Raw genomic sequence first — 27,175 nt, 5'->3', positions numbered from 1 at the left:
TTCTCCCAGCTCAAAGGATAATAACCCAGGAAGAAGGGATCTGGGATGTGATCTCTTGAATCCATTAGAATGGGTTCTGTGCCTGTGCTGAAGCCTGTCGGTGTGGAGTACCACAGCTGCTTTTGGCGCTTGCGCCCCAGACCACATGACCACATGGCTATTTAAGGCGGGAGGAAGCACCAGCACTTCAGTTCCTTTGTGACCACCATAGCGATAGGTTCCTTGGTCACTACAGCTCCTCATTCTTGTTTCTTGCTTTTTCTGAGTGATAGATAGATAGATAGATCAGCTACTTTGACCTTTGGATTGTTTAAAACTACATTTTTGTCTATTTTGTGGATGAAGTGAGTTGAAAGATTGGACTGATATTTTGATCTTGAACAATGTAATGCCGACGGCAATGGATGACCCTAAATGCTTGGGGGGCAGGAAGCAAAAAAATAAATAAATGTTCAAGCTAAGCTACCCTCGCAAGACAACCATAACATGTGTTTGCTGTATCTGGGGGAAGCCCACAACACCTCCATGTATAAAAGTTTGCCAGTCCTTTTCTAAACAGACGTAACTAAACAGACGTAATGCAACTGGGAGCTCCATCTGAGGGCTGCACTGTATGACGATGTCTCTGTTAAGGTTCATTTAGCAGCAATCTCAGCTAGGCACCCAGGATGGGATGGAAAGACAGTATTTTCCCACCCCAGCTGCAAGGGCTTTCTCAAAGGTCTCACTAATCTGTATCCTCTGGTAAGACAGTCACTGGATCAGTGGAGTATATCCTTTGTCCTTTTGGCTCTGACAGACACCCCCTTTGATCCTCCTGAAGATGCCTGCCTTCTTGGTGGCAATTACAACTGCCCTCAGGGTGAATGAACTTATAGCCCTGAGGATGGACATGCCTTATGCACCCAGATAAGGTGTTGCTACATCCTGACCTACTTTCTTACCTAAGGTTGTGACATAAACCACATAAACCAAGACTTCGTGCTATCTCCCACCTTCGGCTCTGAGCACAGCTCTTGAAAAGGCCCTGCATTCCCTGGATGTTCGAAGGGCTCTTCTATTCTACCAGTCAAGAACAAAGACTATTAGAAAGACAAAAAAAGTTGTTTATATCCTACAAATGAAGATCTCTGGGTCAGACCTTGTCTAGGCAGAGGCTATCCCACTGGCTAGTAGAGCTAATCCTATTGATGTATAAGTTGCAAAAAGTTCAACCACCTAAGTCCATCAAGACACATTCAAGCAGAGCTTACGGTTCCTTAGTGGTTCATTTATCTGGCATATCATTTCAGGACATTTGTAGGGTCACACCCCAGATAAGCAGGTTGTTCACCTGTAACTGATGACCTCCCCTTTGCAGTAGTGCTTAAGTCTTCTATGCAGAACTCACCTATTGCTCCAAAGATGTTCAACTGCTCTGGCGGTCTCCAAGGAACTGAAGTGCTGGCGCTTCCTCCCGCCTTAAATAGTCATGTGGTGCGGGGTGCAGGTGCTGAGAGGAGCTGTGGTACTCCATATCAACAGGCTTCGGTGCAGGCACAGAACCCATTGTAATGGATGTCAACTACCAGATCAGTTAGAGGTGAGCAAGCTGTTTTTGTTGCTTACTAAGATGAGATCTACTCAGAGATGAGATCTACTTAGTGTCAGTTTCTAGACACTGAAATCTGTCATTTGAGAAGGGGACTGGAATTCTGGGACACAGTAGATATGTAACACTGCTTTGTGGCAGTTTTGCATTCTGGAAGATAATGGAGTTAGACCAGGCACAAGGGATTTGATATAGCCATTGTAAAGAAAGAAAAAGAAAGAAAGAAAGAAAGAAAGAAAGAGGGGAGTGAGTTCTGTATCACCTGCCTCTGCATTAGTCTTTACCTGTGTCACATTTAGCCATGATCTGATTCTGCCTCTGTCACATTAAGCAGTGATCTCCCACTTAGATTCTTATTTTGTATCTTCTACTCTTCAAAGTTCCTCAGTCCCTTTCCTCAATATATGTTAGGATACACATTCAAGACAAGTTGGGAATTAGTTACCCCTTTCCATCCTGCAACTGCTGTACAATCAGTGAAGTGGAGGCAAGATGAAGGGGAGGGAATATTCTTTTGAGTACATGTTTATATAGATAGTTTGTGGATTATGTTTCAAACCACTGCTGTAACAGACAAAATGAACATAGAGAGAGAGAGCTGTACAGAGAAAAAGTGAGAGAAAAGATGATCAGAGGGAGACAGGAAGAGGAGAAGAAAGAAGAGGCGGGACGGGGGAGAGAGATGGAGAGGGAGAAGGAAACAGACATTTGTATGTCTGAGAAGGAGAAAAAGGGGTGCAGAGTGAGAGCAGGAGAAAAGTATATAAAGTGAAATGAGTTGTTAAAAGTGGGTTGAGAGAGTAAGGAATGTGTGCTTCATTGTAACACATGTCTGCTGGAATTGAGTTCTGTTTCATTTTGGCCTATGTGTTTTTTAGGATGATACTATTGAAATGATTTTAGGGCTTAGGATCAAAATGCTAAGAATAAAGAAAAATCAGAACATCCTAAGTTTCCATTAGCTAGAAGTGATACAGAGTCAGTTAATAAATTTGAGAAATTTCTGGTTTATGTATGTATTCCTTTTGTGTTCTGGGGGTTTGAGATGTAAACTGTAGTGCTCTTTGTTTGAAAGAGGAGATGCTGTTACCAGCTTATAGATGTATTATGCAAGTGATTCTCCATTGGGCTTGAAGCTTATTTGCTTTTGTAAAATGTATGCTCCCTGCTGGCCCACCAACCTGCTATATGCTCCAACATGCTGGAACAGCTTCTGTACAACAAAATCTTATATCTGGACCAAGGTCATCCTGATCTCTACTTTAACTTTTAAAATGGTTGTTTTTGTTTCCAGTACTTCTCTTGCTGAGCGGTTAACATTGCCATTGGCAACTAATCAAAACTTTCTTAACATTCACATTGACTTATTATTTTGGCCTATTAAACTGAAGGAATTAACTTTTTTTTTTTTGGTAAGAGACATTTCCTATTTTAGCCATCCTCTGCTCCTATGAAGAAAATACTAATTTAGCCAAGGCTAAACTAAAGCCTAGTTAAAGTCCTGTTCATTTGGTCAGCTTAATTGGCAAACCAATCAAAATGGAGATTAAACAAGTTTCTACAAATTTGCATAGTTTGTGCACTGTTATTCACTTAATATTGCTATCAAAGACAGATTACTTTGGAGCAAGATGAATCCGTGATTTATATCAATATGAAATGAGAGATTCTGGTAAGAACTAATCTGCCTACTTTCCATTCACTAATTAATTAACTGATAATTACCAACTTCTGCCTCAAACATTCACACATCCACCATCTTGAATTGGGGTGGATGACATCATCACAAACTCTGCTGTTAAGGTGTCTCTATGTTTCCCAACAACTGCACTAAATTTGGTCCAAATAGGTTCTCACTTGCACCTCAAACATTTGTGTGTCCACCATCTTGACATCATCACAAACTATGCCATTGAGTTGTCCCTATGTGTACCTACAGCTATAGCAAATATAGTTCAAATTGGTTAGGCAGTTCACAAGTTAGCCCACTTGTGCCTCAAACTTTCATGAGTCAACCATCTTGAATCGAGGTGGATGACATAATCATAAACTACACTACTGAATTGTCCCTGTGTGTCCGCTGTACCTAATTTGGTTCATATTGGTCCAGGCAGGGGCATAGCAAGGTAGGAGTGGGCCCAGAGACAAGATTTTAAAATGCCCCCCCATCACTGAAGCTCAGCTCATGAAGTAGAGAAATCTTAAATGAGACTGAAGAGTGGTAACAAAAAGCATAGTTTCTCTCTCTCTCTCTCTCTCTCTCTCTCTCTGTATATATATGTATGTACCACAATAGAACATCATCCTAAATTATTTTTTAAAAGGTTTTGTAAATTGTGGACGATGCAAGTCATTTAATGGTACTAAAGAAAGACATGCTGTTGTGATAGCTCCAGGTCTTAACACTCACATCAATTTTGGAGAATGAATACAACCGAAGGAAGCCCGGGCGGGTGCGTGGCTGGAGGAGTCAGCCATGTGACTTGCCTCTGGGGGGCCCCAAACAACTGTCTCCCCTTGCCCTATTATAGTTACGCCCCTGGGTCCTGGCATTGCAAAGTTGATGGGGGATGGATACACACACACACACACACACACACACACACATGAGAATGATTTCTAAGACATACCTGTGGCTAATCCTATGTGTGGCAGTTCTTGCAAGCAGAGGCGTATCTAGGGGAAATAGCGCCTAGGGTGAACACTGAAATTGCGCCCCCTGTCCAAACACCTGACACTCATCTTTCAGATAACTTTACCATAATATCAGCTCAAAAATACAAGTCAAGCTCATTAATCTTTTAATATTTCAAAAACTATTCAGCAGTGGACGTAGCCAGACCAAAAAATGCTGGAAAACTACAAATTTCAGTATGCTGGGGCTCATGAAATACCCAAATACTATGTGGAGGTGTACTTGGAAAACTAAACAGAAGTGCTTGTCTAATTCTCTACTATGCATTGTAGCATCACTATTACATAAGTTTTAAAATTAAATGGAGAATTGGACTTTTCCCAGATACTCTGAAAATAATTAAAGGATATGCAGAGTAAACTGTGTCACTGCTTGGAATATATTCTAGTCTTTCAGAAAGACAGTTAAAATGAGAGAAAGAGAGCAAGAAACTCCCAGTGGGCCTTAATATTAAGGATTTCACACTGATTCAAAGACAAACCATTAATAGCCATATTATTAAGACATCACATTTAACTCACTTATAAGAGCAAATGAATACAATCCTAACTCATAAGCTTCAGCTCAGTATTCACAATCCCTGATTTGCTGTACATAGTGCCAATCTGAATATGTGTACAGTGTCTTATATCATATTAATTTTTTTTTTAAAAAAAAACCTTTTACCTGTAGCCCCTTCAGGGAAGTTTCTAAAGGCCGTGGGGGCATGGTGGTTCTGCAAAGGTTTTCCCTCCCCCCGCTGGCCTCTAGGGCCTCACAGGGACAATTTGAGCATGTGCGGTGACCATTTTTAAAAATAATATATTTTTTTTAAAGGCCACTGGAAACAAAATGGCCACCGTGCATTGTCAAATGGCCTCTGCAAGGCTGGCATGGCCTAGGACCTCACAGAGGCTATTTGAGCATGTGTGGCGGCCATTTTGTTTTCAGCAGCCATTTTTTAAAAAAAATAATTTTACAAAATGGCGCCCCCCCTTAAGGTGGCGCCCGGGGCACGTGCCCTGCCTGCCCCACACTAGATACACCCCTGCTTGCAAGAGTTTGAGCAAGCTACTGGGAGGGGGAGAGGAAAGCGAAGATAAGGCCAATGGGCAGGTCAGGAGGGGAGAGAAGGCGGGGGGAAGTGGGGGGAGGATTGGGCAACCGGTGAGTGGGTGGGGGAGAAGAACGGATGACTAGCAAGTGGGGGGGAGGAACTGGCGAGTGGGGGGAGGGAAGAGTGAGTGGGGGGAGGCAAGGACAAGCATCCAACAAACGGGGGGAGGAACAGGTGAGTGGGGGAGGGAAGAATGGATGATGGGGGGAGGAACTGGCAAGCGGGGGGGAGTCAAAGGCTGAGTGCACTAGCGCACAGATGCTCTGTGCGGGTTCAGCTAGTACTAATTATTATTATTAATACTAATTATCCATTCAGTTGTATAAATTGATATACTAATGGATTTTAAGCCTTCTGTTTAGATGTGCAGTTGTTATTAACATTATTTTAAATTTATTTAACACAAATACTTAAAACTGAGCATGATAAGGACTGTTTTAGAAAAATCACATGATTGTTTGCTACTTTTAAGATAGTGCCTATTGTGACACTGTTAAACAACACAATGCATGTTTGAAACAGCAAATACTGTGTTCGAAAGTATTCTTATGCTGATGTAATTGATCATCGGTACAAAATAGTACCATTGACTAAGCTAACTTAATTAGATAGCAATAGCAATAGCACTTACATTTATATACCGCTCTATAGCCGGAGCTCTCTAAGCGGTTTACAATGATTTAGCATATTGCCCCCAACATTCTGGGTACTCATGACAGCCCTATCACCTGTCTTTCCTGATTTCACAGTGTGGGTTTGCAGAATTTCTAACATGCATTAAAGCAGGGATCCTCAACATTGGGCCCCCAGGTGTTAGTGGACTTCAACTCCCATAATCTCAAGCCCCAGTGGCCTTTGGTTGGGGATTATGGGAGTTGATGTCCAATAACATCTGGGGGCCCAATGTTGAGGATCCCTGCATTAAAGGAAAGGGGTAGCCAGAGGCAGATAGGTTAGATGAGTAATATGTTCTGAGGAGGTGTGCGTGTGTGTAGAATGTGTAGGGGTGTGTGTGTGTAGAAACCGCCCTGAGCCTTTTGGAAGGGCGGTATAAAGGTTTTAATAATAAATAAATATATAAATATAGAATAGTGTTCCTTTACTGGGACCATCTGCCTGGAAGAGAACTGGTCTTGTGGTAGCAAGCATGAATTGTTCCCTTGTTAAGCAGGGTCTGCCCTGGTCTGTATTTGAATGGGAGACTACATGTGTGAGCACTGTAAGATATTCCCCTGAGGGGATGGGACCACTCTGGAAGAGCACCTGCATGCTTGCATGCAGAAAGTTCCAAGTTCCCTCCCTGGCATCTCCAAGATAGGGCTGAGAGAGACTCCTGCCTGCAGCCTTGGAGGAGCTGCTGCCAGTCTGTGTAGACAATACTGAGCTTGAAGGACCAATGGTCTGACTCGATATAAGGCAACTTCTTATGTGTCTGATTTATTTCTTCCGAAGTGACACTGCACCTACCAGTGGTTTCTAAATTAGTTCAATTTGGTATCCAGTAGGATTTCTAATTTAGAAACCACTGGTAGGTGCAGTGTCACTTCGTAAGAAATAAATCTCACTTCTCCTGATGAAGTCCTGTTCAAGCAGGAGGAAACAGGTAAAAATTACCTAGGATACCTGTTGGGTATTTTTTTGGACAAGGAGCATCTATCAGAAGGAGCAACATTTGTACAAGGAGCTACCATTAGAATAAGAACTTGCAAGGAAAAAGATCTGGAAGAATTGTGAGTAACATTTGGAGTAACAACTTGAACTCAGAACCAGCAAGAGAAAAGATCTGGAAGGACTATATGTCTACATGTATAAGGACGATGGACATAATTGACCTTCAGCCACACTTTTTTGGGGTCTAGAACACAGACAATTTCTTTAGTAATTTGTGTGTTTCATAATTATATGTTTAATTTATCCTCATTTCATGTAAGTTGTGTGTGTGAATAGACTCTTAGACACGGTATATATACTATCCAGTATATGTTTTCATTCTCTGGCCCATGTATCCTCTGTTCTTTCAAGCCAGTGGCATGGGGCTAAATAACCCTTAGCTGTTTAGGTCTTTATAGGTTATAACCAGTACCTTGTCTTTTGCCCCAAAGCTTATTGGTAGCCAGTGTAGGAGTTTTATTTATTTATCTAACTAACTAACTAACATATTTTTATACCGCCCAAAACTTACCTCTGAGTGGTTTACAACAAAATAAAAACAGAAAGTAAAACATTAGTTAAAACAAAACCAAAAAGTTTTAAGCATTACAACAATTTAAAAATGTTTAAACAATATTTTAAAACAGCATTAAAACCATCAGAACAATATTAATTAAACACCTGGGTGAACAGATGCATCTTTAAAGACTTTTAAAAAACTTTCAGAGATGGGGAGGCTCTTTATTTTACTAGAGAGTGCATTCCAAAGCCTTGGGGCAGCAGCGGAGAATGCCCGTCCCTGAGTGGCCACCAGACGAGCCGGTAGCAAATACAGACGGACCTCTCCAGATTATCTCAGTGGGCAGTGGGGTTCATGACAAAGAAGACGTTCTCTTAAATACCCAGGGCCCAAGCTGTTTAGGGCTTTATAGGTTATAACCAACACCTTGTATTTTGCCCGGAAACATATGGGCAGCCAGTGTAGCTCCTTCAATACAGGAGTTATATGATCTCTCTGAGATGACCCAGAGACCAACCTGGCTGCTGCATTCTGGACCAAATGTAGTTTCCTGACTACATACAAGGGCAGCCTCACATAGAGCGCATTGCAGTAATCTAGTCTGGAGGTTACCAGAAGATGTACCAGAAGATGTTTTGAGGTTGTTCATCTCAAGAAATGGACGCAGCTGGCGTATCAGCCGAACCTGATAGAAGGCACTTCTGGCCACTGCCTCAACCTGGGAAACCAGAGAGAGGCTTGGATCCAGAAGCACCCCTAGAATGCATACCTGTTCATTCTGGGGAAGTGTGACCCCATCCAGAACAGGCAGATCAAGATCGTCTCTCGAGTTCCAACCCCACACAATGAGTATACCTCTATCTTATCTGGATTCAGTTTGTTATCCCTCATCCAGCCCATCACTGACTCCAGGCAGGCATTTATGGAGGTTATGCCCTCTCCTGATGATGCTGAACTCGAGAAATAGATTTGGGTATCATCAGCATACTGATAGCACCCTGTACCAGATCTCCTGATTATCTCTCCTAGTGGTTTCATGTAGATGTTAAACAACATCAGAGACAATATGAGCCCTGAGGGACACCATACAAAAGTTCAGATTTTGAAGATCAGCAGTCTCCAAAGGATACCATCTGGAACCTGCCTGAGAGGTAGGAGAGGAACCACTGGAAAGCAGTGCCTCCCAACCCTCTCAGACGCTCCAGAAGGGTACTATGATCGATAGTATTGAAAGCCTCTGAGAGGTCCAAAAGGACCAACAGAATCACATTTCTTCCGTCCATTTCCAATAGGAGATCATCCATCAGGCCGACCAAGGCAGTCTTCACCCCATTGCCAGCCCGAAAGCCAGTTTGAAATGGGTCAAGATAATCAGTTTCCTCCAAGACTGTCCGGAGCTGGGAAGCCACCACCCTCTTAATTACCTTGCCCAGCCACGGAAGGTTGGAGACAGGACTATAATTGCTCAACTCTGAGGGATCCAAGGTAGGCTTCTTCAGAAGCGGTCCAATAATTGCCTCCTTAAGACAAGGAGGCATCCTACCTTCCCTCAGAGATGCATTTATAATTTCTACCAGGCCTTGTACAACACCCCCTCCCCGCTGCCAAATCATTTAAGCCATGTCAGGCAAGGGTCAAGAGAACATGTGGTAGGCTGCACCATTTCAGTCAGCTTGTCCACATCCTCAGGAGTCACAAACTGGAACTGATCCATCCTTATCACACAAGAGAAGTTGCAGGACACCTCCACATCAGACACTGAAGTAATTGTGGAGATGGAGTCTAAGTCGGCCCAAATAAGAGAGATTTTTCCCACAAAGAATTCGTTAAACACAGCACAGCGGGTAATCGATGGTTCCAGATTCTGATTCAAGGGAGGAGGGGCACATATTAGCCCTGTCACAACCCTGAACAACTCCGCTGGATGTGAACTTGCAGATGCAATATGGGCAGAAAAGAATCGCTTCTTTGCTGAATGTATTGCCTGAGCATAGGTCTTCAAATGAGCTCTATGTTGCAATCTGTTGGATTCAAGCCAAGTCTTTCTCCACTTGCATTCCAGTTGTCTACCTCGCCGCTTCATCCCCCATAGTTCTTCCCTATACCAAGGGGCCAGTTTTGAAGCGGGTTGGAGAGGAAGCTTAGGAGCAATCATGTCTACTGACCCGGCGAGTTTGCTGTTCCAATTCTCCACCAGGGCATCAACAGGATCACCAGCAGAGCCGACACTGAATCCCTCCAAGGCTTCTTGAAATCCTGTTGGATCCAATAACCTTCTCGGGTGGACCATCCTAATGGGTCCCTCGCCCCTGTGAAGGTGGGAAGTGATTGTGAGTCCAATCTTAACCAGATGGTGGCCTGTCCATGACAGTGGGGAAATCACAGAATTCCCCACCCATGGAACACCACCCTGATCAGAGTGAAAGACTAAATCAAGCGTGTGACCAGCAATGTGCGTCGGCCCCAAGACCACTTGAGATTGGCCCATAGTTGTCATGGCCGCTATGAACTCCTGAGCTGCCCTGGACAAATTGGTCCCAAAGTGAACATTGACGTCCCCCACCACCATAAGCCTGAGGGACTCCAACACCAAGTCCGAGACCAAGTCCATCAGCTCAGTTAGGGACTCTGTTGAGCAGTGGGGCGATCAGTACACCAACAGAAGTCCCAGTCTATCCCTGGTCCCCAGACTTAAGTACACACATTTGATATGGTCTGACACTCGAACAGGGATCCTGGTAAAGGAAAAGTTATTCTTATAGACCACAGTCACTGCACCTCCCCACCCATGGTCCCTCACCCGCTCCTCAACAGAGTACCCTGGAGGAAGAAGCTAGGACCACCATGGGCCCCCAGCCTCCCCCAGTCAGGTCTCTGTAATACATACCAGGTTGGCATCTTCAGAATCAAATTATGGATGGTTTCTGATTTGTTCTGGACCGACCTTGCATTACAGAAGATCAAGGTGAGGTTCTGAGGGTGGATGGCACTGCTCCCTAAGGTCAAAGAGCTGACAGGGCAGCCAGAAGGGGAACAGCTATTAGATTTCTGATCCCCCTTCCCCTGTAACGGCCCACTGACCTGCCAACATTACTTCTTCTGTTCCCCACCACCACTGGAATTGCCGCCCCATTATCAGTGGATACGGCCCCTGTTTCCCCATCTCCAGCCGAACCCAGACACATTATAAAAAGAATCTCACCCAGTTCTCAACTACAAACAGAAGCCAAACTATTGAATCCCCCCCCCACACACACATGTGGGTACTTGAACCAGGAAACCTGTCCCTGACCCTCGCTGTCTTCCAAAGTGGCTCCCCCAAAGGGGCAACCCGCTTTGGTGTCACCCCTTTGGTGGCGACCCCGCTGCCACTATATAGCCCTGAGCAGGCAGCTCTAGGCAGATGGAATCTAGGAAACTGCCAAGTCACCCTCCTGCCCGGGCCCCAATCCTGCAAGGCCTCATCTCAGCACAACAGCCAGTCCTGGGGGGCAGATAACAAACAGGCGGGCAGCATGAGAAGCAAACAGGCAGGCACCCAGTCTCTCACTCTGAGGTCTGCCTAGGGGCCCTATGGTCTCTCCGAGATGACCCGGAGAGTCATTCTGGCTGCCACATTCTGTACCAACTACAGTTCCGGAGTGCATACAAAGGTGGCCCCACATAGAACACATTACAGTAATCTAAGTCTGGAAATTACCAGCATATGGACTACTATTCTGAGGTCATTTATTTCAATAAATGGATGCAGCTGGCATATCAGCTGGAGCTGATAGAAAGCACCTCTGGCCACCACCTCAACCTGAGAAACCAGGGAGAGGTCTGGATCCAGCAGCACTCCCAGACTGCGTACCTGCTCCTTCTGGGGAAGTGTGACCCCATCCAGAAAAGGCAAATCAAAAATTTGTCCCGCAGTCCAACCCCATACAATAAGTACTTCTGTCTTATTTAGTTTTAGTTTTTCCGTCATCCAGCGATCACTGCCTCCAGGCAGGCATTTAGGGAGGTTATGCCTTCTTCTGGTGATGTTGACATGGAGAAATAGATTTGGGTGTCATCAGCATACTGATAATACCCTGCACCAAATCTCTTATTGGTTTTTCCTAGTGGTTAGGGTTTAAAAAGCATGTTAAAAGCATTGGAGATAGTATGGAGCCGTGTGTGTGTGTGTGTGTGTGTGTGTGTGTGTGTGTGTGTGTGTGTGTGAGAGAGAGAGAGAGAGAGAGAGAGAGAGAGAGAGAGAGACAGAGACAGAGACAGAGAGAGAGAGAGAGACCATCTGGAATCTTCCTGAGAGGTAGGAGCTGAACCTCTCTAAAGTAGTGCCTCCTACTCCCAACCCTCTCAGACAGCCCGGAAGGATACTATGGCCAATAATATTGAAAACTGGCAAGAGATCCAAAAGGACCAACAATTCCCCATTGGTAGATCATCCATCAGGCCGACCAAGGCAGTCTCTACCCCATAGCCTGCCCCCAAACCAGTATGAAATGGGTCTAGATAATCAGTTTCTTTCCAAGACTGTTTGGAGCTGAAAGCCCACCACCCTTTTAGTTATCTTGAAAATCAGGAGAGAGGGCATGCCCTCAGCTCCTGCCTGTGGGCTTCCCAGCAGCATCTGGTGGGCCACTGCGTGAAACAGGATGCTGGATTAGATGGGCCTTGGGCTGGATCCAGCAGAGCTGTTCTTCTGTTCTTACCTTGGCCGGCCATGGAAGGTTGGAGACAGGACTATATTGGCTTCTTAAGTCAGGAAGGAATCCTGCTCTCCAGATAAGCATTTATAATATATACCAGGTCTTCTACATAACCCCTCTGCCAGATAATATAAGCCATGTTGGTCAAGAGGACAGGTGGTAGACCTCACTGTTCCAAACAGCTTATCCACATCATCAGGAGTCACAAACTGAAACTGATCCAGCCTAACCACATAAGAAGAGTTGCTGGACACCTCTGTTTTAGACCCTGCAATAATTGTGGGGTCTAAGTCAGCCCAAATACGAGAGATTTGATCTCCAAAGACCTCATTAAAAATGTCAATAGGTAATTGATGCTTCCAAATTCTGATTCAAGGGAGGAGGGGCATTTCCAGTACTAGCTCCCTCACAATCTTAAATGACACTGCTGGACATGAGCTTGCAGATGCAATACAGGCAAATAAGAATCACTTCTTTGCTTCACAGATTGCTTGAGCATATGTCTTCAAATGTGCTCTGTGTTGTAATATATTGGATTCAAGTCTTTTCTCCACTTGCGCCCCAGTCATCTAAATTGCTTCTTCAGCTTCCATAGTTCTTCTGTATACCAAGGGGCCAGTTTTGAAGTGGGTCAGAGAGCATGCTTAGGAGCAATCATGTCTACTACCTGGTGAGTTTGCTGCTCCAGTTCTCCACCAGGACATCAACAGAGTCACTGGCAGAGTCAACACTAAATCCTTACAAGTCTTCTTGGAATCCTTTTAGATCCTATAAGGATCCAAAAGGACAGGCCATACAGATGGTGGTCCATCCATGACAGTGGGAAATCGCAGGAGTCCCCACCCATGGAACACCACCTTGAGTAAAAGACCAGATCAAATGTGTGACCAGCAACATTTATCAGTTTCAAGACTGCTTGGGATAGGTCCATAGTTGTCATGGCTGCTATGAACTCCTGAGCTACCCCAAACAAACTGTTCTGGAAGTGAACATTGAAGTTCCCCACCACCATAAACTTTGGAGACTCCAACGCCAACCCCGAGACCAAGTCCGTCAGCTCCTTTAGGAACTCTGTTGGGTAGTGGGGTAATTGGTACACCAACAAAAGTCCTAGTCTATCTCTGGTCCCCAAACTTAAGTACACATATTCAGTGTGGTCTGACAGGGAATCCTGGTAAGGGAGATGTTCTTATAGACAACAGCGACTCCACCTCCCCATCCATGTCCACTTACCTGCTCCTCAACAGAGTACACTGGAGGGAGAAGCTGGGACCAGACTGGGCCACTGGCCTCTCTCAGTCAAGTCTCTGTGATACACACCAGGTCAGCCCCTTCATCCATAACTGGAATAGGATCTTTGTTGCAGGATGGGATCTTGCACTTTGCAGCAGAGCTTGTGGTGAATATGGTGTATTTTCAAAATGAGAAGCAGCCATCAAAGATGGCTGGTGGAGACTTGTGGTCTGTTTAACCCCACCACCACCTTGCTCTTTTCAAACACAGAATTGTCCTCCCAGTAGGCAGGGAAACAGATAAGCCCCTGTCTTTTTCTCTGAGCTTGAAAACCAACTGTATTCTCAACATTCTGCAAACATTTTGAAAACCTTAACATCTTAATATCTTAACATTTTGCACCCTGGAGAGCAGCTGGGAAGCCATATCTAGTGGCAAGATGTCATCCTCTTCTAACCATACTACAACATTTCTTAAGTTTGTTCGTATACTATTACTTGATAAGTAGGCAAGCAACTGAAATATTTGTTTTTTTATTAATATAAGGTTTATTATTCTATTGTAGCAATGACTTGCAAGTCTGAAAACATTTATACAGGGGTAGAAATCTCTTTCCAACTCCCCCCATCCCCACTTATAGGTTTAAAGAAAATTTACTGTTTTGCTCTGACATGATGGTCTTACAATTGATCAAGTTTTATGGGCCTGGTTTTTATCTCATGTCTTGTTTTTGCTAGGTATGCAGCTTCTATTGATGACATATTGGAAGAAGAAGAACATTATGCAGATCAACTGAAAGAATATCTTTTCTATGCAGAAGCTCTTCGGTAAGCACATTACCATGTATTCTGTGATCATTCTGATTTTGTTGAAAGTGCTAAAAGAGCTCACTTGTAAACAGTTTGCATCACAATGACCATTTACTTTTGCAATGTACAAGTGAGTAGGGATATGCATGAAATGGATTTTGCATTTTGTTTCAAGCTCAAAACACAATGGATCTACAACTTTCTAGCTTGAAACAAAACGCAAAATGGTTAATGTTTCATCAAAACAGTGGTTGAACTGGCTGTTTCAACGAAACATTTCAAGTGTTTTGGACATAGGGAACAATGGAGAAACTCTAAACACCCCATTGTTCCCCATGGGTAACTCCTAGGGACACCAAAGTGGATTGTGTGGTATGGCATGATGGGTGTTACCTACCACCCACTCCACAAAAGTAATGGGCAAGCAGGCAATTTTAAAGAAATGTTTAACATTTCCCTAACACCCCCCCCCCCCACAATTGGATCCTATGGGGTAGGTAGCACCTATCATGCCCTACCACACAACCCACTTTCATGTCCCTAGGAGCTATCCATGGAGAACAATGGGATGTTTCATGTTTCCTCATTCTTCCCTATGGCCAGAACAAGCAGAATGCACACATTAGCAACCCTGCCTTGAAAAAACACTGCAGATCAGAAGCATACAGTAAAAGGGAATCTGTTCCTCCCGACACACATTGCAAACACAGTCCAAAAATGGTGGTGTGCATTCATGTCTGCTTGTGTCAGCAGCACTAACGGCCAGACTGTGACACATCTGGTTTGGGGGTTGGTCCAAGTGGAGCAGGCTGCCAGGGGTGTTGCAGTGGGTGGGGGTGGCTCACCCTCGCTGGTCAGCTCTGGATAGCTCAGCAGGGAGAGGCTGGCCTTCAGGAAGACCAGCTGCTCCACCAAGCCAGCCTCCAAGCATGAGCGATGAGGTGACACCATGCCCCCGGCCATGGAGAATACCCCCTCGCTCTGGACCCTACTCAGCGGGCATGAGAGGAACCGTCTGGCAACCACCATCGAGTCTGGCCAGACTTGGCGATGCATTGCCCCAAACTGGATCGGCTCCCTCTCCTGACCTGCCACCAGCTCCTGCAGGTACTACAGAACACACTACTCAACACGGCTGCAAGGCTTTATGGGTTCATCTCATATCCCTGGCAAGGTGCCAAGGAAGCCCTCTGTGAATCACTGGGTGGAACACTGAGGTGGAACTACCAGCTCCCTTGGCCCTGCCATGAACTCCATGATGCTGGACCAGGAAGCAGTGGTGATGCTGCTGCCAGGGATGGACTGTGCACTAGCAGTAGGCACTTAAGCACCCACTTCCTGGTTGCACCCTAGCCTCCTCTCCTCACATAACCTCTGCAACCAGGAGGTCCCTCTACCTGGGCAGCTGATCAGGGGTGCCAGCTCTGCCCTTCATCGTTGGGTCACATAGGCATGACAAAACATGCACTGCCAATGCACCCAAGGGTGTCTGAGCCAATCCACCACGCCAGTTCTAAGCCGACCTGCCAAGGCAATTGCTTCCTCTAGTGGTCGACATGGACTGGAGCTCACCCATCATCTTCTCGAAGAATGACGGGCAAAGCCAGGCTCAGCATTGCTGTCTGGGCACACAAGCCATTCATGGCCACAAAGAACAGCTCAAGTGCCAACTTCAGAAATGAGCCTTCAGTCCTGGGTGGGTAGGTTGCACACTTCTAAGCCACACCTCCTTGCCAGGGCATGAGTGGCTGGCTCTTGCTCCTGTCGGTGCTGGAGCAAGAGAGAGGTGGAGTTCCACCAGGTTAGACCATCCAGAGGGGTCAGGTGTGCAGGCAGCCCCAGCTCAAGCAACCTCTCCTTGAGCATCCGCCTGCCCTTTTTGCTCTGGTGGAAGGAAGCTGCTATCCTGTGGCACCTCTTCTCAAGAGTAGCTGGCGCTCAGTGCCTTCAGCGGGAATGCCTGGCCTGGCCCCAGCCCCAGAAAGGCCAAGCGCATCCCACAAGACCAGGTTCAGAGTGTGCGCCACACAACTGATGGACACAGGCGGAAGCTGCTCGGCTGCCTTCACTATGTTTCAAGCATTGTCGGTCACCACGAACCCTTGCTGAAGGTTTGGCTGCCCAGACAGACATCCCTCCACCTGGCGGTCTATGGCTCATCTGCCGTTGGTTAGTGTCCAGCACCTCCACATGCAGCAGAGACCACCTGTGCTTTGCTGCATGGGAGGGGCTGGCCACGCCACCAGTATCAGATGCTCCCTCCCTCTCCAGCCCCCACCAGTGCACCGTGAGGGGCAGGAAAGCAGCGTGCAGCCCACTCCTGCTCGAAACCGGCCCTTTATTTTAAGGGGGTTCTGTTTCAAACTCTAAACAGCCATTTCGAGCCCCACTGTTCCTGGGGATGCTGGGAGTTGTAATCCAAAAACATCTGAAGGGCTGCAGTTCAGTAGCCTTGCCCTGGACACTCTGCTAGAGGCTGGGACGGATGCTGGGCTGGAATGAATAGGGCCAGTTGTGGCCCCTTACAAGATATGAGAGTGCCATCATTTTAAAAGGGGTCTCTTTGCCCAGTTCGCAGGGGCATTATAAACCTACGGTAAATCACCTAAGGCGTTAGGGTTTAGTCTAACAATTGGATTATTAAGACTGGGGATACTGAACCTGAAATAATATTATGTACTTCAGTTTTGATGTATTGTTCACTATCTGTAATCTATATAATTCATCCAGTGTTTAGCTTAATTGAAGAATTCACTGCCTCTTCAGATTAAAAAGTTGGAATAGGGAAACATACATATAACCAAAAATTAATTATTAAACTGATAGTTACAAAACATTTAAATGTCTTAGTAGCTCTGGTCACAAGATAATTAATGGCACTTCCTTGCCTCTAAATACTGAAATAAGCCAGACTGAACTGCACCCTTATTAGTTGCAGCATACATGGAATGGTGTTGTGTGATGTCTTATCTCTTGATTCTTTAGAGCCTACCAAACAGTTTGGTATAATCCTGACTTGAAAGTTACTGACAAGTCTCGTTTATGGAAAAACTGGCTGAAAGGGCATTCAGTGTTTACGTGACCTTATGAATATGTTTGCTGATTAGCAAAACTTTAAGAGCTGCCACTCAAATATTCTTTGACTTCAGACATAAGCAATATGACCGATATAAGACTCTGAACTCACTTATGTGTGTCTGAAGAGTAGAATTGGCAATATGATGATGACAATGACAATGATGATGAAAATTTCAGGCTAGATCAGTTTCACAGGATGGTTTGCAAAAATCTGGCCTTAAAAATGTATTGACAGTAGAGTTTCACATGAAAACTTTTGTTGTTTTTAGGACAGTTTGCAAGAAACATGAACTTCTGCAGTATGAATTAGAAATGGCTGTTCAGGATCTAACATCGAAGAAGCAGCAGTGTGAGGAACTGGCAACAGGAGTAAGACTGGGATTTTTTAATTCTTCATTTTCTTCTCTAAGACCTAGAGTTAAAGAGAGACAGGTTCTTAAGTCTAAATGACATGTATAGCTTCTGACAGGAAACCTTTTTAGAAAATTAAAATTATAATACCGCCTCACTTGTTCAGTGGCTTGGGAGACACCCAGTAAACTTGGATAAACAGGAGTGCTGCTATACTACCTCAGGTGGCAATGACATGGAGATATGAAGTAAATTTGACAACTCTACAATTAACTGTGTAATAGCATACTGCACACAACCATCTTATTATGCCTAGCAAACCGGGGTAGGGGTGTGATAGGTGATGGTATCTATGGAGTAGAGGTGCTCATTGGAGTAAAGCAAAAGGGAAGGAAGTTATTTGGTTTGAAATATATTAAAGTGGTGTGTGTGTGTGCGCGTGTGTGTGTGTGTGTGTGCGCGCGCGTGTGCGCAGGAATTAATGGGAACTAGCTGGGCCGGCACAGACCATCTGAGCCTGTGGCCGGCCCAACCACTACCACTGTTTCCGCACCTCCCCCCACATGCCGGCAAGCCCAGCTTTCTGGCCAGCTGCTCCCCCCGCCACCACTCGCTTCTTGCCCCCCTCCCCATGCTTTCCGACAAGCCAGCTGGCTGGCCCACTACCTCTCCCCCCATCACACACACTTTATGGCTTGTGGGCCGGCCCCAAAGCTGGCCTGCCACCTCCTCCCACCCCCTCCTCCCGGTGGGCAGGCAGCCGGGCCAGGTCGGCCCTTCACCTCCTTGGGCGACAGGGCCAGGCCAGCCCGCGGCCACCTCTGACCTCCTCCTCTCAGCCTCTTTCTCCGCCAGCTGGCCTGGCGGCAGGCACTCTCCTTCCCCACCCACCCCTTTCCCTCCCCACCCAGCAGCGGGTGTGCTCCATCCCTGCCCACCAGCCCAGCGGCAGGTGCCCTCCTTCCTGGCCAGCCTGGTGGTGGGTGCTTTCCCTCCTGCCGGCCCAGTGGTGGCTATCATTTTCTCTCTCCGTACCCGTTACTAGTCCGGCAGTTGCTCGCAAACTCTCACGAGAGCTGCCACACATGGGATTAGTGACAGATACGCCTAGGAGAAATAAATATATAGATAATCCAAAGAGATGTCCTAAGCCAAGGAGGGAAAAATTTCTTGACTCTACGGCACAGGGCAGCCTGTAGAAGTGATTGTGTGGAAGCAAAGTAGGAGGAAAAGCTACCCAGGTTTTCCTGTTACCTTGCTTCCACACAACTGAAAACTGGGCTCACACACAGCTCCCAAACCCAGGTAGAACACAGTTTTTGATTGTGTGAATGACAGGCAGTATGTTTATATCTCACTGAAAGAAATGATGGTAGTGCTAATGATATCTGAGGTAATTGCTTTGGTGTTTAAATGCAGCTTCCAGGGCACAACTCAGATTTTAAGCTGTTACCAGGCCTTTGAAAAGAGGCCTGCATTTCATCAAATTAACTTATTCCTATACTTGTGATGGCTCCATGCATTCAAAGAACGGGAGGAAGATTGTACTGGCTGTCCCCGATTCCAGTCTCTTTGTGTTGGTGTGTGCCCCCCCCCCCGCCCATATGGAAGGAACTCTGGGTGTACCTTTTCACCAGAACAGGTATAGATCGGGGCGGCAGGGGGGACGACCAACCAGCTTGATAATGGTTTTTCTACACTTGGAGCAAATATAAGTATAAGGCTTATAAAAGTTTCAAAGGTCTGTTAGGACACTTCCTAGAGTTGGAGTCATGGAGAAGCCATGGTGTGAAGGAGCCGGTATATAACTTTGTGGGCTTATGCACTCTCCGCTTTCATCAATTTATGACTTCCTCTAATTTTCTATGACAGCCTAGCTCGGGAAAGCTAGGAGCAGGTACCTACATGGCTTGGGACTGTGTATGGCCTCGGCACTAACGGAGATCTGGCTGGCAAGGGACTAGAGAGAGGGCCTTTTCAGTTGTGGCCCCTTGACTTTGGAATACCTTCCCGGGAGAGCTCCCTCCCTTGGCATCTTTTTAGAAAGGTTTTTTCATATTTTATCTGCTGCTTATATCTGGTAGGACTTTTTTAGTTTTTAGCTTTTTATTTATGACTTTTAATTTGAAACTTTAAAACTTGTAACTCTTAAATGTGGTTTTAGCCTGGTCTCAACTTTTTAAATTTTATTAATTGTTTATTATTCTAAGTTGTATCTATTTTATTAACATGGTTACCCCTCCCCGACCCCCAAACAGTAGTGTACTGAAGGGTGGGGTATAAATATTTTAAATAAATAGGATCCATATAGGCAAGAAAAGGAGAAGGGAATAGTAACAAGAGATGGAAGTGGGAGCATGTGTGACCCACAACCTAATCTTCAACATCTGTATTTCTCTCTCTATAATATGCTAAGGATGTATGTGGCAAGCTCCACCCACACAGTGCTTTATCAGTTGGAGGAAACAAAGCAGAATCATCTTGGTGATTGTACAGTGGGGATTGCTTATGCAGATAGGGAGGAGAAGCCTGTGAGTGCAGAAGCATCATGGTGATTGAACAGTGGGGATTTCATATGCAGATAGGGAGGAGGAGCCTGTGGCACCATGGTGATTGGGCAGTGGGGATTCCATATGCAGATAGGGAGGAGGAACTTGTGATGGTTAAGGGTGGACCTGGGCCTGTCAGCGGCCTGAGGGTAACGAGCAGCCATGACAGTAGCAAGGAAAGGCCCAGTCAACTGCTGCTGCTCTTGCAGGGAGGAGCAGGGCTCAGATGAGGTTGGGGAAGTCTCTGGGGTTAGGGGGCTGCTGGGGTTAGGGGGCTGCAGCTTAGCCAGTTGGCTCCAACAATGCTGCAGCCACGACCAAGAGGGGTGAGGGAGATGGAGGAGCGACCAAGAGGAGTGAGGGGAATGGAAGCAATGGGATGGAGAGGGAGAAGCAGGAGTGCAGCTCAGGTGAGGGTGGAAAGAGCTCTGAGGTGAGGGGGCTGTGGCAGAGGGTGAAGGGAGCAATCAAGTACTAGCACACAGATGATCTGCGTGGGTTAAGTTAGGAGAGGAGAGCTGGTCTTGTGGTAGCAAGCATGACTTGTCCCCATAGCTAAGCAGGGTCTGCCCTGGTTGCATATGAATGGGAGACTTGATGTGTGAGCACTGCAAGATATTCCCCTCAGGGGATGAAGCCGCTCTGGGAAGAGCAGAAGGTTTCAAGTTCCCTCCCTGGTTTCTCCAAGATAGGGCTGAGAGAGATTCCTGCCTGCAACCTTGGAGAAGCTGCTGCCAGTCTGTGAAGACAATACTGAGCTAGATAGACCAATGGTCTGACAGTATATGGCAGTTTCCTATGTACCTATGTTCCGTGTGTGTGTGTGTGCGCGGGGGGCTTAGGTGGTCTGTGGCAAATGGTGCATGGCAAGCCCCGCTCACACAGTGTTTTACCAATTGGAGGTCATGGAGCAGGAGCATTGTGGTGACTGGGCAGTGGGAATTCCATATACAGATAGGGAAGAGGAGCCTGTGATGGTTAAGGTCAGTTGGAATGCAGCTGTTACTGATTGAAAGACTGTAGAGGAGAGAAGGAAGGAGATATAGATAATATAAAAATAAAAAGATAGTGGGCAGGGGTCTGTGAAGAGAGGGTTTATGAGGGAGGAAAGATCCCCTTCAGGAGAAGGAGGCTGCCATTGTGTGAATTAGATGAGAAAACAAGATTAACAAGAAGGGAGGGAGCGAGATAGAGAGGAGGGGAAGGAAGGATGGGCCTGAAGAGAATGAGTGTTCATGGCGGTGGCAGCGACGAAGAAGGGCCTGGTCAACCATTGCCACTGCTCAGAGCTACAGAGGCCATTAGCAGAGGGAGCCAGGCATGCAGGCGAGGGACAGGCCCGAGCCTGTCAGCATCCTTAGGGGAACGAGCAGTCATGACAGCGGCAGTGAGGAAGGACCCGGTCAACTGCTGCTGCTACTTTTGAGGGGCTCATGTGAGGGTGGAGAGGTCTCTGGGGTTAGGGGGCTGTGGCTTGGCCAATCGGTGCTGGCAATGCTGCAGCCGCAACCAAGAGGGGTAAGAGGATGGAAGCAATGGGATGATGGAGGAGAAGCAGAAGCGCAGCTCAGGTGAGGGTGGAGAGAACTCTGGTGAGGGGGCTGTGGCAGGGGGTGATGGGAGCAATCAAGTACTAGCGCGCAGATTCTCTGTGCGGGTTAAGCTAGTAAGACATGCTTTTAGAAGATCATCTGAACTGTGTCATGTAGAAATAAGTAAAAATAGAAACTTCATTTTGCCTTAGGTTTTCATTTCAACAACAAAGTCTTGTATAAGTACAGGTGGCCCTCTTTATTCACAGGGTTTCCGTTCTCACCTCTAACCACAAGTATGGAAATACAAATAAAGAAATATTGGAACATAGGAAGCTGCCATATACTGAGTCAGACTATTGGTCTATCTAGCTCAGTATTGTCTGCACAGACTGGCGGCAGCTTCTCCAAGGTTACAGGCAGGAATCTCTCTCAGCCCTATCTTGGAGATGATGCCAGGGAGGGAATTGGAACCTTCTGCTCTTCCCAGAGCGGCTCCATCCCCTGAGGGGAATATCTTGCAGTACTCTTACATGTCTCCCATTCAAATGTAAACCAGGGTTAGACGCTGCTTTAGCAAAGGGGAAAATTCATGCTTGCTACCACAAGACCGGCTCTCCTCCCATATGGAGGAGCCTCACCCCATGGGAATCTAGGGGTTAGGTTTCTAACAAAAGAAAAAAATGCCAAAAAAGTGGGAATGGAGGGAGAAATAAGAGTAGAAATTCACGGTACCTTGTTCTCCATAGCTCCCAGAAATGCCCCTGAAAACCCTCAAATTGTCCAAATTTTTGGCGAATATTCATTTTTAAAAAAATGTTTTTTAAAAGAATGCCTCAAAATGGCTCCATGCTGTAAAGTAGTGGCTGGGAGTGACACCAGAAATCATTTCCGGGTCATTTCTAGTCACTCAGCAATCACAAATAGGCAAATTTTAGAACTGAGTTCCTAAGACCTGTCTGCAGATATGCAAAACCGTGGGTGTCGGGACCACAGATAACGAGGGCCACCTGTAAATGTTTTGAAGCCCCATCTATGTTTTGAACATTCTGTAAGACAATATTCTAGAATACACATTTCATATATTTATTTATTTATTCATTTTTCCAGACTGTGAGAACATTCTCCTTGAAGGGAATGACCAGCAAGCTATTTGGTCAGGAAACTCCTGAACAAAGAGAAGCAAAGATCAAGGTGTTAGAAGAACAAATACATGAAGGAGAAGAACAGCTCAAAGCAAAGAACGTAGAGAGCCGGTAACTATGTTTAAAGAAAATGTGGGCTATTAAAGTCATAAAAATGTTTTTTGTATATTTTAAGCACTCCTTATATGTTTCTGGTGTTTATGACTGTCTACAAAGTCTTCCTATTGCTTTTATGAACAGCATATTCTTAGCTGTTGTTCAAGAGAGTAAAAACACATTACTTTCACAATTAGAAATGTACATTTAATGGTGTATTATGTTCAGGTAGTAATACGTTGAGCAGATTGGCTGTAGGTGATTTTTCTTCAGCAGAGTTGAATACCAACACATACTGCTTCATATTGAGAAAATTCAGTTAACTAAAATTTCTGAATTTTGATATGGTTAGATTTCTTGGCAAGCTACTTCTGAATGAACTTGAATGAATCAGCTACTTCTGATTTTTTTCTCGGGAACAAAAATGTTAGGAAAATTAAATCCCCTCCTAACTAAGCAAAGAGGCACCTTTTAAAAGTGGTGATTCTGTTTATTTAGCAGGGGGAGAGCAACTACCCTATCCATCCCCAGCACAGCATCCCTCCAGTGGCTGTTGCTGGTGTCTATCATGTTTCTTTTATAGATTGTGAGCCCTCTGGGGACAGGTAGCTATTGTATTAATTTAGATCTATGTAAAATGCTTTGGAAACTTCTGTTGAAAAGCATTATATAAATAATCGTATACCAACACCTCCAAAATCAGTATATTTGTATCAAAGTAGAATAGCATTTATTACTCTCTGTGTAAGGACTGCAGCTAAGAAGATCAGTAAGTTCAGAACTATATGTATATTGTGCTTAAAAAATAAACTCTGCAGCCAGGGAAACTGGGTTCTGTACCAAGAAAAGTGGAATTCTCTGCAACTTGTATACAGCTTTTAAACTATGTTTGCATAAATAGCAATTCCTTACTAAAATTCTCTCATTTTTATTATTGTCCATAACTCTGCTTTTTCAAGTCCTGGGGTTGTGAGATATTTCCGATAATGTAGAGAGAGCAGACTGAATTTTTAAAAAAGAGTTCAGTTTATGTTTGAAGAATGTAAAAATTGAGATTTCTCTGCATTAAACTGATAAATACACAGAATTTCAGTTGGAGAGCAAAGAGGATAATAGAGATTCCTAAAAACAGCAGAAATTATCTTCTTGCTTGTATGTGGCCCCTTTTCATGAAGTGCTGTGGTTTTTTTCCACGCATTTATACGTAACTAATACATTTCAGGACAGATGGCTTAGGTTTGCACGATGACTATTGCAACTGATTTGTTTTCAATTAATTCCAGAGACTTTGTGAAAAGTGCCTGGACTGATATTGAACGCTTCAAAGAGCAAAAGAACCACGACTTGAAAGAGGCTCTGATAAGCTACGCTGTGATGCAAATCAGTATGTGCAAAAAGGTAAGGGAAGATCATGGGAGTATGCCCATCCTCAGTGCATACCATCAGGGTGGTAGTGACCAATCTCCAGGAAGGAGGTGATCAAGATACTCCTCCCTGCATTCCTTCAAAGTCTACTGCGACTGTTATGCACTGAAGATGGCGACCATTCTATTCATTTTTAAGCTTACAGAATACATTATACTAGCTGGGCCAGGCGCAGAGCATCTGTAGTTTGCCGCAGCCATTTTCTCTCCCCTGCCCCCCACCAGTGCTTATTTTCCAAGCCAGCCGGCCACCTGCCGGCCCACCACCACCTCCTGCCCACCAGCCGCCTCCTCTTGCCCACCAGCCAGCCCACCACTTCCTCCCATTGGCTAGCAGCCTCCTCTGGCCCACTACTGCCCGCCATCACTGTTTTCTCCCATGCCCCATTGCTATCCTGTCAGCTGCTCGTGAACTCTCGCGAGAGCTGCCATACAAGGGAGTAGCGGCGGGTATGCCTTAGAGAAATATATATCAAGAAGATGATGTGTGTGACATGACCAGTGATTTAAAAAAATAATTAATGCATGGATGTCATCAGCTAATTTTATCCAAAACATGAAGATTTATATCAAATACAGCAATCTTCTCTCTCTTTTTCTGTTCCTTTTGTTAATTAAGGGAATCCAAGTTTGGACAAATGCAAAAGAAAGTTTCAGCAAGATGTGATGTATGGATCTTGGTCCGTCTTGGCAACGTGCCAGAAAAAAGAAGCACAAGTGCATGGACTTGGAGACTAAATTGCTATCGTTATTAAATTGCGGAATCAGTGTAGTTGTGTAAGTAGGGCACAAAGCATTGGTCTCTGTTCCTTGATGGCCACATTGTGGCTTGTTTTGCATGCAGTAGCAATCTGAACATTGCAGAGCTCTCTTGAGGTAAGGCTATAGGGAGGATCCAAATTGACTACAACAGATTACACACAACTAAACTGTTCACCGTACTAGGCATTCTGAACCACCAATCTTTGCACTATGTAAATCTTTTTTGGACGCCCCTTCTTAACACTTTGCTGTTTCACATTTGTAATGTTAGAATACATACTAACATGGTGTTTTTTTTCTTGTATTTTTTTTACCCAAAGCTTAATGGCACAGAATTTTGTTTTTCAGTTTCAACCCATATCCATAACACATCACATGTGTTGTATATTTCTGAAGAAATGTTGTTTTTCCAAAGGTTAATTTAATCTTTGTATCAAATTTTTGAATGCTTTTTATACCCACTACAATAGGGGTGTTCTGTACAGTACTTTCAATGTGATGTTTCTGTGCTAGAACTTTAAAAACGATAGGAATCCACTATAGAATATTTTTACTTGCCAGCACACAAAACTACACCATTTGTAAGTAGATAGTACAGTTACTGAACCTGACCTCAGAAAAAAATGCTTAACACCAGCTTTAAATTTACTCAGCAGCATCCATTAAGTTGAAAGAATTTGGTTCTGTGTTAACTTCTTTTGTAAGGTGATTATGTTCAATATACAATGGCTCTCCTTTAGAATACTAAAAGTGGTGGCTTCCAGAAAAATTCTATTAATTTGAATTGGTTTTGCTTTGCACTTGTAGCAACATCAATGTGAATGGCATTTACATGTCTTTGAATTAAGTTTGTTTACTGCTCTTGTCTATATTACTTGAAAGGGAAATGACTAGAATGAGCCATTTGGTATCCTCTGTTACCGTTTATTCAAGAGCAAGGTCTCTCTTGTTGGCTCTGCTAAATCTTAAAATTCAAGACACTAATTCTCAGCGCACATTGGCCTCTTCTGTGTAGTGCTATTTAAAATGTCACTTGAGTTAATGTGGAATCAAACCAGACCTAATGGCAGCAAAGCTGCTTTGAGATTAATATACTCATTTGTCAGGTGCACATTTAATTATTCCAGACAACAGCTTATTAGTTACATACACAGATTAAGAGATTCTTAATGAGTTTGTTTCCCAAAATAAGATAATCTTTGCTGCTGCAATTATAGAACCAGGTTTGTTGAAGGAAACATTTGCAGCTAAATTGATGCAACTTTTTTAAAAGGTTAATGACTAATTTAATAATCACTCCATCTCTTTTGTTAAAAATAGATAATTTAGTCTGCTTAAGAGATGTGTCTATGCCAGAGCATTCCATTTCAAAGAACTGTAGAATATGGGTCCTAAACAATATAATAAAAACTTGTACATTCCAAAAACAATAAGCAGCTACAAACTTAGATTTTTCTAGTAAACTTCCTAAAGTAGCCGTGCCTTAATTTAATACCACTAGGCACTTGAAGTCAATATTTTCCATGCACTTGATCTTCCTGGTGCCTTCCCCTTACCCCTTATTTCATATGCTTTATAACTTAAATGTATTAGTATGCCTTTTTCTTGCTAAATGTATTAAATTTGAGAAGGGATCAAAAGGTTCTTGTATGCTTTGTGCCAAATATGCTAAATAAAACTACACTTGATTATTTTTTTGTTTTTTCAAAACATTTATTTTGAATTTTTCTGTTAAAATTGTTATCTTGTCTAGAGCTTCACTGTTAGCAATTGCTCAGTTTTCTTGAGAGGTATGCTTGCAAATGATTTGGAACTCAAACTATGGTTGCATTTGCAGATATGCATCTTTCCCTGTCTTTAAAAAGAAAGCTAATTTTCTTATTGAATTGGACGATAATGCTGACTAATGGAAATGAAGCCCATTTGTGATCAAGCAAAATTGAATGT

At 44.5% G+C, this 27,175-nt stretch overlaps 1 protein-coding gene across 1 annotated transcript in view; it reads left to right on the top strand.

Moving 5' to 3' along the window:
* Positions 1-26,921, top strand: part of SNX4 (sorting nexin 4) — a 60,987-nt gene extending 34,066 nt beyond the window's left edge. The window contains exons 10-14 of the mRNA XM_053247361.1: positions 14,220-14,309; positions 17,639-17,738; positions 22,912-23,057; positions 24,326-24,440; positions 25,086-26,921. Coding sequence (XP_053103336.1) covers positions 14,220-14,309; positions 17,639-17,738; positions 22,912-23,057; positions 24,326-24,440; positions 25,086-25,133 — 499 coding nt within the window. The 3' untranslated portion in view covers positions 25,134-26,921. The remainder of the gene's footprint in view (positions 1-14,219; positions 14,310-17,638; positions 17,739-22,911; positions 23,058-24,325; positions 24,441-25,085) is intronic.
* Positions 26,922-27,175: the final 254 nt, after the last annotated feature.

Source organism: Hemicordylus capensis, chromosome 1 (genome assembly GCF_027244095.1).
Source record: "Hemicordylus capensis ecotype Gifberg chromosome 1, rHemCap1.1.pri, whole genome shotgun sequence".
In the NCBI taxonomy this organism is placed as follows: Eukaryota; Metazoa; Chordata; class Lepidosauria; order Squamata; family Cordylidae; genus Hemicordylus; species Hemicordylus capensis.
This window is presented reverse-complemented; position numbering and strand designations above follow the sequence as displayed.